Source organism: Carassius auratus, chromosome 28 (genome assembly GCF_003368295.1).
Source record: "Carassius auratus strain Wakin chromosome 28, ASM336829v1, whole genome shotgun sequence".
In the NCBI taxonomy this organism is placed as follows: Eukaryota; Metazoa; Chordata; class Actinopteri; order Cypriniformes; family Cyprinidae; genus Carassius; species Carassius auratus.
Window position 1 is genome coordinate 23,643,216 of NC_039270.1, and position 15,887 is coordinate 23,659,102.

The 15,887-nt window shown below is 38.1% G+C and overlaps 3 protein-coding genes and 2 pseudogenes across 3 annotated transcripts; all 5 read right to left on the reverse strand.

Moving 5' to 3' along the window:
- Positions 1 to 221: 221 nt before the first annotated feature.
- LOC113047265 (abl interactor 1-like) lies at positions 222 to 3,484 on the reverse strand (annotated as a pseudogene).
- A 929-nt stretch (positions 3,485 to 4,413) lies between these two features.
- LOC113047269 (Ig-like V-type domain-containing protein FAM187A) lies at positions 4,414 to 5,870 on the reverse strand (annotated as a pseudogene).
- A 29-nt stretch (positions 5,871 to 5,899) lies between these two features.
- Positions 5,900 to 7,392, reverse strand: LOC113047264 (coiled-coil domain-containing protein 103-like). The gene is made up of 3 exons (XM_026208620.1): positions 7,076 to 7,392; positions 6,467 to 6,596; positions 5,900 to 6,350 (listed from the first exon to the last, which is right to left on the reverse strand). The coding sequence occupies exons 1-3, from the start codon at positions 7,216 to 7,218 to the stop codon at positions 5,928 to 5,930; spliced, it is 696 nt and encodes a 231-aa protein (XP_026064405.1). The 5' UTR covers positions 7,219 to 7,392; the 3' UTR covers positions 5,900 to 5,927.
- A 704-nt stretch (positions 7,393 to 8,096) lies between these two features.
- LOC113047266 (60S ribosomal protein L23) lies at positions 8,097 to 10,347 on the reverse strand. Its single transcript, XM_026208621.1, has 5 exons — positions 10,210 to 10,347; positions 9,147 to 9,230; positions 8,728 to 8,856; positions 8,466 to 8,579; positions 8,097 to 8,223 (listed from the first exon to the last, which is right to left on the reverse strand). The coding sequence occupies exons 1-5, from the start codon at positions 10,220 to 10,222 to the stop codon at positions 8,141 to 8,143; spliced, it is 423 nt and encodes a 140-aa protein (XP_026064406.1). The 5' UTR covers positions 10,223 to 10,347; the 3' UTR covers positions 8,097 to 8,140.
- Positions 10,348 to 12,182: 1,835 nt separating this feature from the next.
- LOC113047402 (von Willebrand factor C domain-containing protein 2-like) lies at positions 12,183 to 15,085 on the reverse strand. The gene is made up of 3 exons (XM_026208754.1): positions 14,551 to 15,085; positions 13,276 to 13,405; positions 12,183 to 12,478 (listed from the first exon to the last, which is right to left on the reverse strand). The coding sequence occupies exons 1-3, from the start codon at positions 14,902 to 14,904 to the stop codon at positions 12,183 to 12,185; spliced, it is 780 nt and encodes a 259-aa protein (XP_026064539.1). The 5' UTR covers positions 14,905 to 15,085.
- Between the last annotated feature and the right edge of the window lie 802 nt (positions 15,086 to 15,887).

Sequence of the window (15,887 nt, forward strand, 5' to 3'; positions counted from 1 at the left end):
TGTGGAAACCAGGGGCAAATAAATCTAATTTAGTTGTACTGAATGTTTGGGATAACACAAAAACACTGTCTCTTCTTCATTCCAAGTCATGTATTTGCCACTGCATTTGAATGTTTTTCACCTCAGACACTAAATATACAAAAGCATCATGTATATAATTAATGGCACTGTTGATACATAACTCAGTGTAGCACCCCAATGCATAACTTTGGCAGCACAATTTGAAGGGCAAACCCACTTTATGAAATGATATGTGTGCTCACCTTCACGCCATGTCCGACTGAGTCCAGGCTAGAGAAAGAGATGGGTGTGCGGGAGTACTTGATCTTGGCTTCTTTATTTTTTGCTGGGGGGACAACCTTATGACTGCGTGGGACCCTCTTTGGCAACAGTGAAAGCGCCGATCTCTCTGCGGGCCACCTTCTCCCTGTGCATGTCCACGGTCTGTATACAAGTACAGATATGGGGAGGAAAATTACTCCTAAAAATCTCAAAAACTATATTTTTTGATAAATGAACAAATATTCCCAATCTACATGCCGCACTGTCATCAATCGTTAAATGTTTCTCTGAAAAACACTGATTCTGGTCTTTGTAGCATTTTGCAGCAAAAATATATTTTTTTGTATTATACTATGGATCTGTTGAGGAAAGATTTATAATTATTTTTCAGCAAACACAACAGACGCTCCAGGCATATTTATTAATAATGGCTGATAAATTATTGTTGTTGATAATGCATTTTTTTTAATGCTATGGATTCACATTTAGCTTTATTAATCAATTAACTAATATTTCAATGTATAGTTTTACATTTGTTTTACTAACCATGTATTAGTTCACAATTCAGCAATGGTACATCTGCTGTTTGTGTTAAGTGAAACAAAGCTTAACTAAAAATATAAATATAAATATTAGACTGTTCCAGTCTACTCAACTCCCTCTGTAAAAGTTTAGTTTGTCATGTAGGAGGAAGTGATGTTGTTGGACCTTGCGAAGATATTAGATAGGCCTACACCCTGAAACACCAATCTGGCATTCCTCTGTGAGCCCTCAGATAGGGTGAGAAGGAGCACCATTATTCCAGGCCTGCTTGTTACAGCTCTTCCTGGGCACAGGGCAGACAATGGAGAACATCAATCAGGGTTCAAACTTTGTTTCTGAGTGAGAGAACAGTGGTCCTTTCATTCCAAGTCTGGGATCTGGCTTACCCCCGCTTTAGCCCTGCCTCAGGTGACCTGGTTAGGCAGGCTGGGCACGGAGCGCGCTGGAATGCTGTGCTGGAGTCCCAGCCGCAGTGAGAGGAGCCAAGGGAATCGAGGGGGAAGGAGTATTATCACCCGGGAGACAGGGGGCCCAAACAGTGACTACCTACACTGAGCTTTGGGACATTTCTACAACAGTACTCTGTCCTTAACCACTTGACAGTGGGAGTCTTTTTTGAAACCCTTCACAGATTCTTGCTCACTTAAAATGTATCACAAAACTGAAGGTCATAATCTTAATCATTTAGAAGTCCAGTCATCTTCTAAATGAAAACATAGTCATACTATAAACATAGGATGCAGAATAGTACTTTGAAACTAAAATAAAAAATAGAATTAAAAATGTAAAGAAATTTGTAAATATGTATTTAAAAAATGTAGTTTTTAAGTGTTATCATACCTACAACAGGTTTTTTTTTTTTTTTTTTTTTTTTTTTACATTTGCAGAAACCAAATATTTGCAAAAACATTAGTTTTTGTTTTATTTTTATTATATAATTTTTTCTTTGCTTTATGGGCTATAGTGGAATAAATAAAAAAATTAATAAGGCCAGCTGTCATCATGTGTTGGTGATGTATGACGAAATTCAGATTGTACCAGTTTTCAATTACTAAGGGAAATAAGGAGCCAGCACAAAAAAAAACTAAAAAAAATTCAAGGCAACTGAAGGACAACATCCATTTTTCATGAAATGACATTGTAAAGCTGGCAAAGTTTCAGAGTCAGCATGATAGGACTGAACTAATTTACACTGATAAAAATGACTGCACTGTGATAACATGATCAAAATAAAGGAACATGTTGAAAATGATCTCAAAATGGGGTCGGGTACCTGTCCGATCTGGTTGATGGAGGACTCAATCTTGCGGAGCTGCAGGGTCTGTGCATCCAGAAGCTTGAGCACATTGGTGGCCATAGAGCTGATCTGATAGGCCACACTAGCCAAGGACTGGGTGGTGAAGGCCTTGGTCTCCTCCAGGGCTTTGGTGGTGTCATTTCCAGCCTGCAGAATTACAAACCTACTTTAATTAAATCATTAACCACAGATGACATGAAATCATGTTTCAACCAACTTCATCTTAATGTAGGCTACATGAATAATATTAGCTGTCATGGTGTTGCATGTTATACACGACCTTAACATCCTGCAGCAATTAAAAAAAAGGGAACAAACTTTTTTTGTGTGTCGTTTTCATATTTTGTTCTTGTTTCCATTTACTTATGTTGTTTTTATACAGTGCCAGTGGTATTAACTGACCTACTCCTAAACGCCAAACTTTTAGCGGTGTTATATTTTCATAATTAATGCATCCCCTAAGCGTTTTCTGCCGTCTTTGTGGGGAGCAAACGTAATGTGAAAAACCTTGACCTCACACACGGCTCGAGTCAGACACTGTCTCTACTGTAAGGAAGACAGTCTTGGCTTCATCTTCTCACTTGTACGTCTATCTTCTTGAATGCGGTACAACAGCACATTTCAACTGAACACCAGTCTCACAAATAGCGACGTGAGTGTGAGCGGATGAGATCTCAAACTGTAAAAGTTTTAATCTGTGGTTTCGTCAAGTGTACTGAGGGACTCCAAACACTCCTGAGGAAAATGAATACACCCTAAAAACACCTCTGAGTAAGCATGCTGACTGTAAAAACTGATTTCTGCATAGGCGAGCAATTCGCAAACACCGCGTTTTGGGACGTAGGGCAGAGGAAAGTGGTAAAACGCAAGGTTATATGTCTGTTTAACTGATTTTATCTTGAATGCTGACGCTGCGATAAACGCGACGATACAATACATTTAACGCGTTTATATATATATATATATATAAAAAATAGGCAATGGCAACGCACAGACGTATCACTCAAGTATACTGTTAAAGTAAATAAAGTGTTGCTTTGTAAATGACACGTGTCATCATTTGTCTATCGGTGACAGATTCAATCTGTGTGTGGGTGTGAAGCGGTCTTACCTGCAGGTAGTTGCTCTCGCAGTACTCCGCTACTTTGTATAAATTGTTATAGTTGTCTAAAAGTGCTTTGCGAGCGGAGGGGGCCTCCTCCAGTATTTTTGTAACTTCTTCGGAGTAGTTTTGATCCTTCATCGCGAGACGGAATGACAGACCGTTGAGGAACAGCTCCGGAAACCTGTATGCGACAGCAGTCTACTGATATATGTCAGTCATCTCAGAGTCAGACCCCATCCACCCGCCGCTGCCTTCCTCTGTCAGCACACTTCTGCTTTAATGCTGCAAGCACGTATCTGATCAAGGCCTCTGTGAAGACGCGGAAACAAGAACGTCCTGCCATTTACAAATAAACCTGCAATAAATTAGCAGCCAGAGTTACTATAGTTCTAGAAACATAACATAATTCTACACATATTAATATTACTTAGCGGTTTCACAAGCGTGGGTCCCATCAGCGGTGCAATCACGCCCTCTAGCGATGGTGACCACCTAATGTGAAACATCTGAACAGAAAATGGAAAATCTAAGCCTTATTTACAGCAGAAAAATCATAAGAAGCTCCCAATAAAATGAGTTTAATATATATATATATATATATATATATATATATATATATATATATATATATATATATATATATATATAATTTTAATTACAACACTTTTTTTTACTTTGAATAAATGAGATTTTAAAAGTGTGATTTGTAAATGTAAAAGATCTTATGCCAAGCTCTATAAAATATTTTAAAATATACAAAACTATTTATTTACTTTTATTTTACAACTAAAATATTTCAGTGAATCACAAACGACTAGAAAAACTTTGTTTAAAAAAAGATAACAATCAGCTTTTACGTCTTCTTGAATTAGAAAATTATCGATTATACATAATTTTTACAGAAACTATGAGTGATGAGTATGCACAGATAGAAATTAAGAGAGCACTGCTGTGGGAACTATTCACATCATATATATATATATATATATATATATATATATATATATATATATATATATATATATATATAATTAATATAATATATATCATTACTATCATATATATAATTATATATATTAAAAACAATTAGAAAAAAAATGATTTTGAACCCTCACTGTACAATATGTAATGTTTCTCTCTTTTTTTCTACAATTCTGTATTCAATGATTAGTATTTAAATGTTTTCAGAATAAAAGAAACATACACAGTGCTTTATTTCCTTTGTCACTCTCAAGTCTGTTAAAAAACAAATACATTCAAATTCAGAAAATTCAATAAGCAGCACATTTATTCAATTTCACCTTGCACTTCACATTAAATGTACATCAGTATAACTACAGCAAACCCAAGTTAATATCTGCAGAGGTTTCTTCCTTGCTTATCTGCCAAATAAATCTGACCATCACAGTGAGGAGAAACAGAGCAGAGATGCCAGCGTAGCAAGCAAGTATAACTTTTAGCGCGTGGACAGACTCTGGGTCCCAGATTTGACGCAAGCGTCCCAAGCGCAGATACACCCCCAATCTGATTCTCTGCAGCCAGCTCTCCTTGGAGCCAGCAGAAATAGGAGCCTTTGTCTTCCAGCCGCACGGGTCTGAAGTGTAGGTGGTGACCGGTGTCGATGAAGACACGAGACGTCTTATTCAGTCCCTCCATATACTGAGAACGGTGAAGCGGTGCTGAACCTTTATCCCAGGCCACAGCGTACTGCGGTTTGACACCAGGACAGGTCATAACCAGATCAGAGCCTGTGGGGTGGCTATGAAAGTGGATGGTGACACCCGAAGGAGATCGATCGTCAAACTCGAGGAACTTTAGCAGAGCTTGTCTCTCTGGAGATGTCGTAGGTTTTGGAGGACAGGGGGTGTGACAGTTCCTCACCTCAAGCTTGGCTCCGTAGCCACTACCAGAAAGGCCAACTGTTGGGGAACAGCTGAGGAACCACAAGGAGCCTCTGTGTCCGATTCACGCTGATAACGTACATGGAGGTAAATGCTTTTGACGTAACAAAGTCCTCCACGCATCTGCTCCCCCCGGACGTCACAGCGGTCACATTTAGACCACGGCTCGTACCTGGTGAACACCTGAAACTTTTCAGCTTTTATGCTGAGGGGCTCTGCTTCTTGTACTTGAGTCCTCTGTTTGACGCTCCAAGGAAACAAAACTTGACGGACCTCCTGGACATCCACATCGTAGCCGTAGAAGAATTCACCAGAGGCTGTGCCACAGATATAGTGCCCTGAGTCGGCTTTCTGCGCCCTGAAGATGAGGAGACTAAACAGACGGATGGAAAAGCGACTGCGCAGATCGGACCCTCGGCCAACTTTGGATGACTCCACCACTGTAGTGCCCTCAAAGTCTGTGAGGACTTTGGTGTTCATGGAGCCAACTTGTTTCTGATAGTACCACACCACTGAATGAGTCTCCTCTGGTTTACAGTGACAAGGAAGTTCAATGGTCATATCAGATAGGAAGGCAGCAGAGTCAAAGACAAGAAATGCAGGACAGGCCCTGCTGGCAAAGATGTCCTCCTTGTCTTCGGGAGCCTCATAGGCAGAATATAACAATGGGCAAATGGCCCAAAAACAAATGGCCAGCACTTTTCTTGGCATATTTTTCTGCCAGCACAAAGAACAACTACAAAAAAGGATATATAATACAATATAAACTGTTTAAGGTACAATGGAAATTCAATACAAACTATTTCTGGATGCCATATTTTCCCATCAACGCTTTCAGTTTTGCTGTAAGACTTGCCTCACGAGCCAATGACGTGTCAGAAGAATCACCTGCTGTAACTTGTAGCTGGTGGAAAAGCTCCTCACAGGCTTTTTGTTCTGCCTGACTTAGAAGAGACAGGTTAAGCCCAAAACGGCCAGTGCTGGAAAGGCCGTCTAGCACGCCGATCACTATTTCCTCGTCTCCTGACTTCAGACACTGTGACAGAATCAGAAGGAACTCGCCGAGGAGACCAAGGCCAACCTCAGTCCTGAAGATCTCCTGCAGAGCCTTGCCTCCCAGACTCACAAGGAGACTGTACTTTTCCAGTGAACTTCCCGCAAACCTGCGCCACTCACGGATGAACTCTGACGCACTTCTTGGCTGGATCTCAGATAACTTCGGCTGGAAGTAAATCCAGAATCTAGTTATTTATACACTTCTTTCTTAGGTGAGATGATGTACTGTGAGACCTAGCATTGGGACAACATATAGCTGATTTGTATCATAAAATGTCTCACCTGGACCTCCTCAGATAAAGCGCTCTCATGCTTTGTGCCAAAAGCAATGGGATTCCAGGGCTGCTTTCGAGGAGCACCAGAGATGTCCTTTCTGTCAAGGGCCTTCAAGTGAGATGCAAGTACTATATCCCTGAAATCATTACATATAAAACGGAGACACCACTGTTACTTTAGTATCACTAAGATACAAAAAGAAAAAATAGTTTTGATTAATATTTTGTTTTCATTATCATTTTATTCAGTTTAAGTAAAAAAAAAAAAGTCGAATTTCGAATGTCTATAACGTTACATAGGTAACGTAGCGTTACACACACACACACACACACACACACACATATATATATATATATATATATATATATACATATACTGATTATTTTTATTAAACTATAACTTTTGCATTGGTAGATTATTTCTATATATTTTGAATTTATCTTATTTTGTTTATTTCAGCTAACGTTTATTTTATTTCATGTATCATTTCGTGTGTGTGATTTTATTTTTAGTTTAATGACATTGAGTTGTTGCTCGGTAAAAATGAGATGCAGAAAAACTAGATTTAACAGCTATTAAATGTACATCTTACAGTACAAAAAATCGAAACCGTACCTGAATTCTTCATAGCTGGCGACATTTTGGTTTAAAGCACGAAACTTGGCTTCATTCTCCCTCTGATATCTCCTGTCCGCTTCCAGCGCCGCTTGAAGCTCCTTTTCAAGTGAACTGAAATTTATCAGACCAGACTTCTCCATACCTGCTCTTACTGCTTCGTGAAAAGATACCCAATTTACATTTATGAGGAGAACTGATGATGTTATTTACCTCAAATGACAGAAATTCAGCAAATCAATACGAGTACAGCTAAGGTTAACTCGCTAGCTCAAACTTCCACAACAAACTGGTCTCCATAACAACCACGCGTCGTATTCAAGCTTTGGAGCTCGCGGGAAATTTTGATTTTCAAATCAGCGAAGCTCATTTAAAACGTTCATATATATATATATATATATATATATATATATATATGCACAATATACTCTATAACATTACTAAAACACACACAAAAGTGTAGCTTACCTATTTTAAAAAGACTTGATCATCATTATACAGACTTGCAGCTTGGATTGTATTAAGTAACATCTCAAAAACAATTGAACAACGTGTATTTTGTATTTTCTGGATTTGTGCATAATCATCTCGTGTTGAGTTAAAATGTATTTTTTTTACCTTACAGATTAAATCTATATACAAGGTTTTAAACCTGGGAGTATATTAAAATATTAATTTCACAGTAACTATTCAAGACAAAACTTCATTATCTATTAAAAACTATTTTTAATTTAAGGAGTAACATTTCAGGCAGGTTCTTAAAGTTAATGCATTACTGAATAAATGTAGTTTTCATATACTCATGTCAAATGCCAATACTCAAGATATTAAATCACAAACATTTACCACATGTACTGACAAAAAAGAAAAAAGAAAAAAGTAATATGCTCAAGAGTCTGTAATTTTTGGATTAAATCTATAATCATGTTATATCATAAAATGTTAACAAATTTAAAATATTGCAGTTTTAACTTAGCATCAAGACCAAAGTCCCTGGAATCAACAGACAGTGACACACATGTAAACTTCAAGGACTTTATTGAAAACGACAAGCCAGATTAGCGATCAGGCGATGCTCCCGGCATTGGAAGCAATCCTGGGCCACAGGTCTGCGCACTCCTTGGCTACGGGTCCCGTGATACCTGAGCCTACAGAAGACAAAAACAACTTAGCACTGCACACAAGCAAACCATCAAGATGCAAAAAAATGACAGGTCTGAAGTAGAAAATGTCCCATCACGGATTGAGATTTAACAGCACATGGCGACTGCCATCTCACCCAACAGCAATGGGGTTATTATTCCTTCACTGACGACTCACCCAGCCACAGAGCAGACGAAGCAAGTGCTTTTAGAAGGGTATAACACAAGATCTTATATTCACAACTCACCTTTCATTTCTCCTTTGTTATTCACTATGACCCCAGCATTGTCTTCAAAGTACAGAAACACACCATCTTTTCGCCGATACGACTTCCGCTGACGTATCACCACCGCAGGATGCACTAGATTACAAGGGAAGAGTTGTATAAGCATACATATACTAGACCATTAATTCAGATCAGCAACTCAAATATCTCAGACAAAGCCTGCTATTTACAGTTAAAAAGCTCAGGCTCCCGAAATGTGAAATCAGGTCCAGCAAACACTCACCCTTTTTCCTGAGCTCTGGCTTGCCTTTCTTAACTGTGGCCATGACCATGTCGCCCACACCAGCGGCGGGGAGCCTGTTCAGACGACCCTTGATGCCTTTGACGGATATGATGTACAGGTTCTTGGCACCTAAGTGAGAAAAAAGCCACAGCTGAGCAAACACCAACTCCGTATATTCAATTATATTTTTATACCTAAAGTTAGTTAGACAAAGGTCTGCTAACCCTCAGCTGCATCATTAGAAACAAGCGTACATCTGTCCCATCACGGATTGAGATTCAACAGCACATGGTGACTGCCATCTCACCCAAGAGCAATGGGGTTTACTATTCCTTCACTGACGACTCACCCAGCCACAGAGCAGACGAAGCAAGTGCTTTTAGAAGGATAACGAGCCCAAATACTGGCAGATCTCTCACCTGTGTTGTCGGCGCAGTTGATGACCGCTCCCACTGGGAGACCCAGGGAAATACGGAACTTGGCTCCCGATGACCCACCACGTCCTGAACAAGAGGATGAACGTGTTAAAGAGTTTACAACGGTAGCAGAACACAAAAAGATGCCAGACACATTTTTATTTAGCTAGCCAGTGACTTCATTTATAACTGATTGCCAAAATGAAGTGACTTTAAATACCAACTACAAATACATTCACACCTAGAGTTGTCAAACAGTTGTGCCACTATCAGTTAACCCTGTAAAGCCTCAAGTCAGTTGAGTTAACGTTACTTAAACTATTCAGATCTGGTGCAACACTCTTTACAGTGATCGAGGTATCGGGCACTATTCACTGCCATCAAAAACACCCAGCGAAAGTGAATGGTGGCTTAAGTTGTCATTCTACTCAATGGTCAGTGTTTTCTATAAATAAAAAGTGTTTAAAGTTTATAACAACGTGTTCATTTTAGGACGAACCATTCCTTCAGGTCTGCAAATGGCTAATGCTAATCGCTATCGATCCGGCTGTGAGTTGCAGCAGTGAACTAACGTTTGTAATGAAGACAGTAATACTTCAGAATCGATGAACCTCAGTATTTGTCCATTTGTCCGGTGTACGATCACGGAGTCTCTCACATGTGCGCTGCGCCATCATCTGTGTACGGAGAGCTGCTCCGCTGCGTGCTGGCGCTCCACTGTTCACACGGTTACTACTTTTAATAGTCACATTTCTTATTTCACACCACGGTTAACGTTAAACCGTGTTTCAAAACTTGTTATCGCAGAGTAAAGTTTGTGCACGAAGCGTTTAAACAGGACACTTCTGGCACCACGAGACTGGAGTCCGTGTACCTAGCAAACATGGCTTCTCTCGCTAGCGGCAAACGCTCGAAACTAGTTTTAATCTAAGTTGTACTTGACCATCGGCGATAATATATCGAAAATATAAGTTCTCTATGATCTGTTAAACCCGTTCAGTGCTTCACCAGCCTTCAGCGTGTCTCATTTGAAGGATGAGTGTGGATTCTCAGGCGCGTTTCTTACCTCTCTTAGACATTGTCGCCGAAAAGGAAAGAGGAAGAGACAGAAAGGAATGCTGGGATATAATCGTGCGCGTGCCACAGCTCTCACAGCATCCGGCGCGCGCGTCAAAGCCACCATCCCTACATCGCCACCTAGTGAGCCGTATGTATGTTTGCTCTCTTAACGCATTTTTGCTGTGACTTTTAGTCTCTAATATAAAATCACCTTTTATTTTTTTCTCTATCCACATGTTCTTGTTCTAATTTATCTGTTTCTTTCTGATATTGTTAATAATTAAAAATCAATAATAGTTCCAGACATATGATCCAAATAAAGCGAGTACATTGCAAATATACAGTGATGTGTTCATCTGACACACTGGAAATGATCATCAGGTTTGGAAACTTGTGGAGTTCATGAGGCTCAAGTGTGGCTCACATCAAAGGGACAGACCAAATACTAAAAGACATGCGTGAATAACATAATTTGTGAGTAACAAGTTTATTAAATTAGAAAAAAATGAATAAAAAATTGTTAAAAACCTTGACTCAGTTTAAAAAAAAAAAAAAAAAAAATTTATTTAATTTTTTTCATGTTTGCAACTCATAAAGACAAGAGAGTGTTGCCATTATGTTTCAATTTTGTGAATTAGCTGTTGCAGTGTTCATTTAAATTGTTAAAATCAGCAAAACATAAAAAAATGCAATGATTCAGATTTTTACATAACGAGCAAGGGGAAACAACTCAACCCCTGAGATAATTTTTATACTTAAATATACTTAAATGTTTCCTTTTGACCAGCCCTTTGAAAATGTTTTTTTTTTTTTTTTTTTTTTTTTTTATTGCATGCTCCACTTCCTATCTAAACAAGAATGTTAATCTTCTTTAAGGAGAACATATTTTTACTGGTTATATCTATACAATATGATCATTTGTAAATGTATCCGAATGAACACTGATATTGTTAAATAACATGTCATATTTGACATGGAATAAATCATTTAAACATCAAAAAATATTCAAGACTTCAAAAGTGTGTAATGTGTCCATTAACACAACATGCCACAAAAATGAGATGGAAAAATGGGGAATAATATTTTAATACAATGTTCCACATTTAAATATAATGCTGCATAACTGCATTTTAGTAAGAAGTATACAACATGATATGCAGTAATAAACACATATTCACACGACCATTCAGAAGTTTGGAGTCCATTCAAAATAAATTAAAGTTCCTGCTTTCTATTTTAACATATTTTAAATCTATCTATTCCTGTACTGGCCAAGCTGAGTTTTCAGCATCATTACTCCAGTCTTCAGTGTGACTTCACAAATCATTCTAATGTGCTTTTTTGGTGCTCAAGAAAACCGTGATACATTTTCGGGATTACTAGATAAATAAAAAGTTCAAAAGGACAGCATTTATTTGAAATAGATTTTTTTTTTTACATTTACAATGTATGTAATGCCATCAATTTAATGGGACCTTGCTGCATAAACTCATTTATTTTAAAAGTTACTGACCCTGATTTCTGAACAACAAGTGTGCTATGTATAGTAATGGAAGATTTTATTAGTGCATGTTGCTTGTCAGTGGGTTGCCAATCTGGGTCAGGATGGTGGGTTGGCTAAAGAGGTCAGTGTTGGCAGTTATCCCAGCGCAGGTTGTGACACCTGCATGGTGCTCTGCAAGACTCTTGTTATGAGAGACAAATTATGCACAAAGGACATTGAGAAGGACATTGAGATGCTCACGGTATCCCTCCGGCCTCATTATCTGCTTAGAGAGTTTCCCCAAATACTTGTGTCCGTTGTGTCTATTCACCCAAGACGAATGTGAACTTGGCTACGGAGTACATTGAGAAGAGTTTAATGAAATACCAGCAATTTTTTTTATCATGGGTGATTTTAATAGTGTAATTAAATGTTCTTAAATGTGTATTAAGAAAGAACTTGCCTGAGTTTTTAGTTTTTACCATTACAATTTTTAATTATCCCTCCTGCCTGTCAGGAGAGCTGGTGCCAGACACACTTCTCTTCATGGGATGGCATCCAGCCTGGGTGAGAACACTCTCTCTCTCTCTCTCTTTCTCCGTCTCCTCCCTCTGTTTGGATGTGTTGTCGGAGTCACTGGCTTCACTGTCTGCTTGTTGGCGCTCCACACAGGTAGCGTAAAGGTACGTCTGCCCCGTTCCATCCCGGTAAGTGCAGAAACACACCGTCCGCTCATCAACCTCAACACGTTCTCCTGCTGAGATCACACGATTTCCAGCAAAGCAGTTTGGCCCTGTGAAAAAGAGACACGGAGAGCATGAAGCTCAGGATTTGGTTAGAATTAGAGCTTCTCTTATAGGAATAGCTCAACCAAAAAGTCTGTATTAAGTAACTCTGTATAAACCTGTATGACTTTATATGTTCAGTGTAACCCAAAAGAAGACAATTCAGTGGAGTCCAAACAAACATCTTCTTTTGTGTTCTCCTGAATAAATAAAGTCATTCAGGTTTGGAACAACATGAGGGTGAGGATTTTTGGGAGAACTATCCCTTTAAAAACTATTTTCTACTGAATGCTTGATCTCGTATAGAAATTGCCAGGCATATACACACAAAAATGCAATAGATATTTAGTATGTAGCATCTTTAGTTTTGAAATCGGTACACATTACCTGTCAGATTCTATATGAACATTACATTCACAAACTATCACACACACAATCTGTCCACCTCATGCCTTCTGTTGTCAGGGATGGCCCAGTGCGCCATCCCAGCATGCCGTGGACAGGTTCCTATTTATAGACGGCATGGTAGTAAGCAATCCATCGAACAATTCCATTGCATCATTATTTTCCCATGACATCACCATCAACTATGCAGTAATCAAGAAGAAATCAATCAAAAAGAGGTGAGGGCGCCCCACACCATCAAACAAACTTCATTACTGATCCTCAAAATACAACCTTAGGCCTCTCAGAACACAAACAGGTCTAGACAGATGCAGATGTTTGTTAAAACATTACGTTATTGTTAGCGACGTTGGATGGAGCAGATATGCACGTGAGATGTTGCATGTGTAAAACCTCTCACCATTTTTGCACACAGGACAGCAATGGTTGGGTTCGTATACAGGATTCACACAATGTAAGGTAGGGCAGCTGGATATGGTGCAGTAAACTTCTCTGTTGACTTCACACCGGCAGCGCTCACAGGGTGACAACTGATTAAAACAGGAACAAAGATTCACTCAGGATTATACAATCTAAATTCACTGGGGACATATTGATCGATAGGCCAGGGATATCACATATACTGTCAGAGTGTCAGAGAGTCTTCGATCAACAGCTATGAATGGATTCATCTAAAATACTTTCTTTGTACTCAAACACTTTTACTAGATACAGTATATTAAAATACAGAGTATTTTAAATGAACTGTCACTCACGTTTTTGAAGATAGACTTGAATGTGCATGATACAAACCTACATTTTCATAATGCATGACTAAAACATTTTGTAACATGATATTGATGTACCATTTTAATTATGGTAATGAAATGTCTGATTTTAAAATGGGTTTTAAAGGATGAATTTTTGGATCTTATGTTTTCAAGTGATATATAATTTCTGATGATTTCTAAAATGTGATAGAGAAAAAGGCAACGAAGAAGTCTTTTTTTTAAACAAAGGTCAAAACTCCTGTTATAATGTAGATTTTTGAGGGTTCACTCTTGTCATAAATTAATCTATCACTTTTCCTACATCATTTTTAACAAAAAACATTGGTAAAATATATTTGGGAGTCTTAGATCTTTCCAACGATATATAACTTGTCAAGATTAGATTAGATTAGATTGTAATATAGTGAGGTAAACTTAGGCGTACCGTATTCAGGACGGAGTGACAGTTAAGGGGTTTTAATGTAGAAGTAACAGTTTAGGGGTAAAGAAGATTAACTTTTAGGATATTGCACTAGTGACTGTTTTCTAGCCTTTTTTTCTAGCCTTAGTTTTGTTCCGTATTCTAGAATTATTATTATTTATTATTATAATTTTTTTTAAGTGTCTGACAGATGTAAGTTTTTTTTTATCCAACAAAGATTAGTTCATTGACTAGACTTAAACATAACACAGATATTATGCAATTTTTTATGATGTCCCAATTTTTATGTCCTGTGATAAAACAAACCAAACAATGCAAAAGGTCATCATTACATATTATAATTTATGCATTGTTATAATAAACTTAAGAACGTTAGTAAAACAAAACAAAACAAACAAAAAATAATCAAAACGAAATATTATAATCATTATAAAATGTCCATGGCAGAACAATATAGTGCAATCAATGTATTTTATCGACTCACCTTAAATTCCTCCAGTATTCTGTAAGTTTTGCCCCCGTACACACAAACTTTACTGACAGCTTCACACACGGGGCAGCAGGACTTGTATGTGATGCGCGTGCATCTCGGGTGTATACGCGGGCACCTGGGTCTGACACACACGGGTCCGTCCTCTGTGCAGGTGCAGGGACACGCGGTGGAGCTCGGATGATAAAACTCTCCGATGCTATAAACAAAACCTTGGTCGTCGATACAGAACTTGCCACGATAGTCACCGAATTCGTATTCCAGCCCGGATTTGGAAGAATACTCGGATGCGCTTTGGAGAACGAAGCACTGGAGTGCAAACGACATGCAAAGGACGGGAGAGCGCATCCTTACTGGCAGCAGGCTATCTATGATGTGGTCTGGATTGTCATCATGCGCGTGTGGCAGTGCATAAACATATGCCCAATGACATACACCACAGAAAATGACCCTCCTGTGAATGTCACATACCTCACTATACAAACAAGACTAAAACTGTATTAATATTATTTTTATTTTTTAAGTATGGCTTCAAAAAAAAAAAAAAAAAAATCTTTAGGCTACGTTTACTTTTTACAATATGACTATCAAGTGCTTGTGTTAGCTACACCTTAAGAATAATGATAATATTTTACAAATATTTGATAATGTTTTTAACGTTTCCAAAACTATTCCTAAAGAATTTCCTCTTAAAATAATATGGAAGTGGTGCATGGATGCACACCTGGCCTGGGCTACATCATGTATTTCACGTGAAGAGCTTCACAGAAATGGTGGTGTAACGTTTAAATCTACCATGTTTTTGTTTTTTCATCAAATTACACTACTTTTATTCCATTTCACTCTGCTGATCAAATGACTGAAATGTAGCACAGTTGCACGGTCCTTATGATCCATTCTCTTATTTGTACATTTAATTTAACTTTGGCATGCTTTGTCTTTTAAAACGTGAAATAAAATAAAAAACTGCCCCAGACTTGGAACCACACAATTTAGTAATCTACAATAAAGTAGAATGTCGAGGTAAAGTTCATTTATTTCAGTAATTCAACTCAAATTGTGAAATTCGTATTAAAAAAAAAATTAAGTCGTTGGTTGGTTGTTTTAATTATGATGATTATGGCTCACATTTAACAAACCCCCACCAATTCACTATCTAAACAAATTAGAATACTTCATAAAACCAAAAAAAAAAAAAAAAAAACATTTTGTGAATTGTTGGCCTTCTGGAAAGTATATTCATTTACTGTACATGCACTCAATATTTGGTAGGGGCTCCTTTTGCTTTAATTAATTCCTTAGTTCAGCGTGGCATGGAGGTGATCAGTTTG

What these genes read in the sequence shown, in the direction of transcription:
- LOC113047402 (XM_026208754.1), bottom strand. Translation starts at nt 14,904, where the DNA reads ATGCGCTCTCCCGTCCTTTGCATGTCGTTTGCACTCCAGTGCTTCGTT. An exon ending in GAATACTGGAGGAATTTAAG is followed by an intron (nt 13,406 to 14,550) that starts GTGAGTCGATAA and finishes TGTTTTAATCAG; the next exon opens with TTGTCACCCTGTGAGCGCTG. An exon ending in CTGTCCTGTGTGCAAAAATG is followed by an intron (nt 12,479 to 13,275) that starts GTGAGAGGTTTT and finishes TCTTTTTCACAG; the next exon opens with GGCCAAACTGCTTTGCTGGA.
- LOC113047264 (XM_026208620.1), bottom strand. Translation starts at nt 7,218, where the DNA reads ATGGAGAAGTCTGGTCTGATAAATTTCAGTTCACTTGAAAAGGAGCTT. An exon ending in GCCAGCTATGAAGAATTCAG is followed by an intron (nt 6,597 to 7,075) that starts GTACGGTTTCGA and finishes TAATGATTTCAG; the next exon opens with GGATATAGTACTTGCATCTC. An exon ending in CTTTATCTGAGGAGGTCCAG is followed by an intron (nt 6,351 to 6,466) that starts GTGAGACATTTT and finishes ATTTACTTCCAG; the next exon opens with CCGAAGTTATCTGAGATCCA.
- LOC113047266 (XM_026208621.1), bottom strand. An exon ending in CAACTGCGCCGACAACACAG is followed by an intron (nt 8,857 to 9,146) that starts GTGAGAGATCTG and finishes TTTCTCACTTAG; the next exon opens with GTGCCAAGAACCTGTACATC. An exon ending in TAACAAAGGAGAAATGAAAG is followed by an intron (nt 8,224 to 8,465) that starts GTGAGTTGTGAA and finishes TGTCTTCTGTAG; the next exon opens with GCTCAGGTATCACGGGACCC.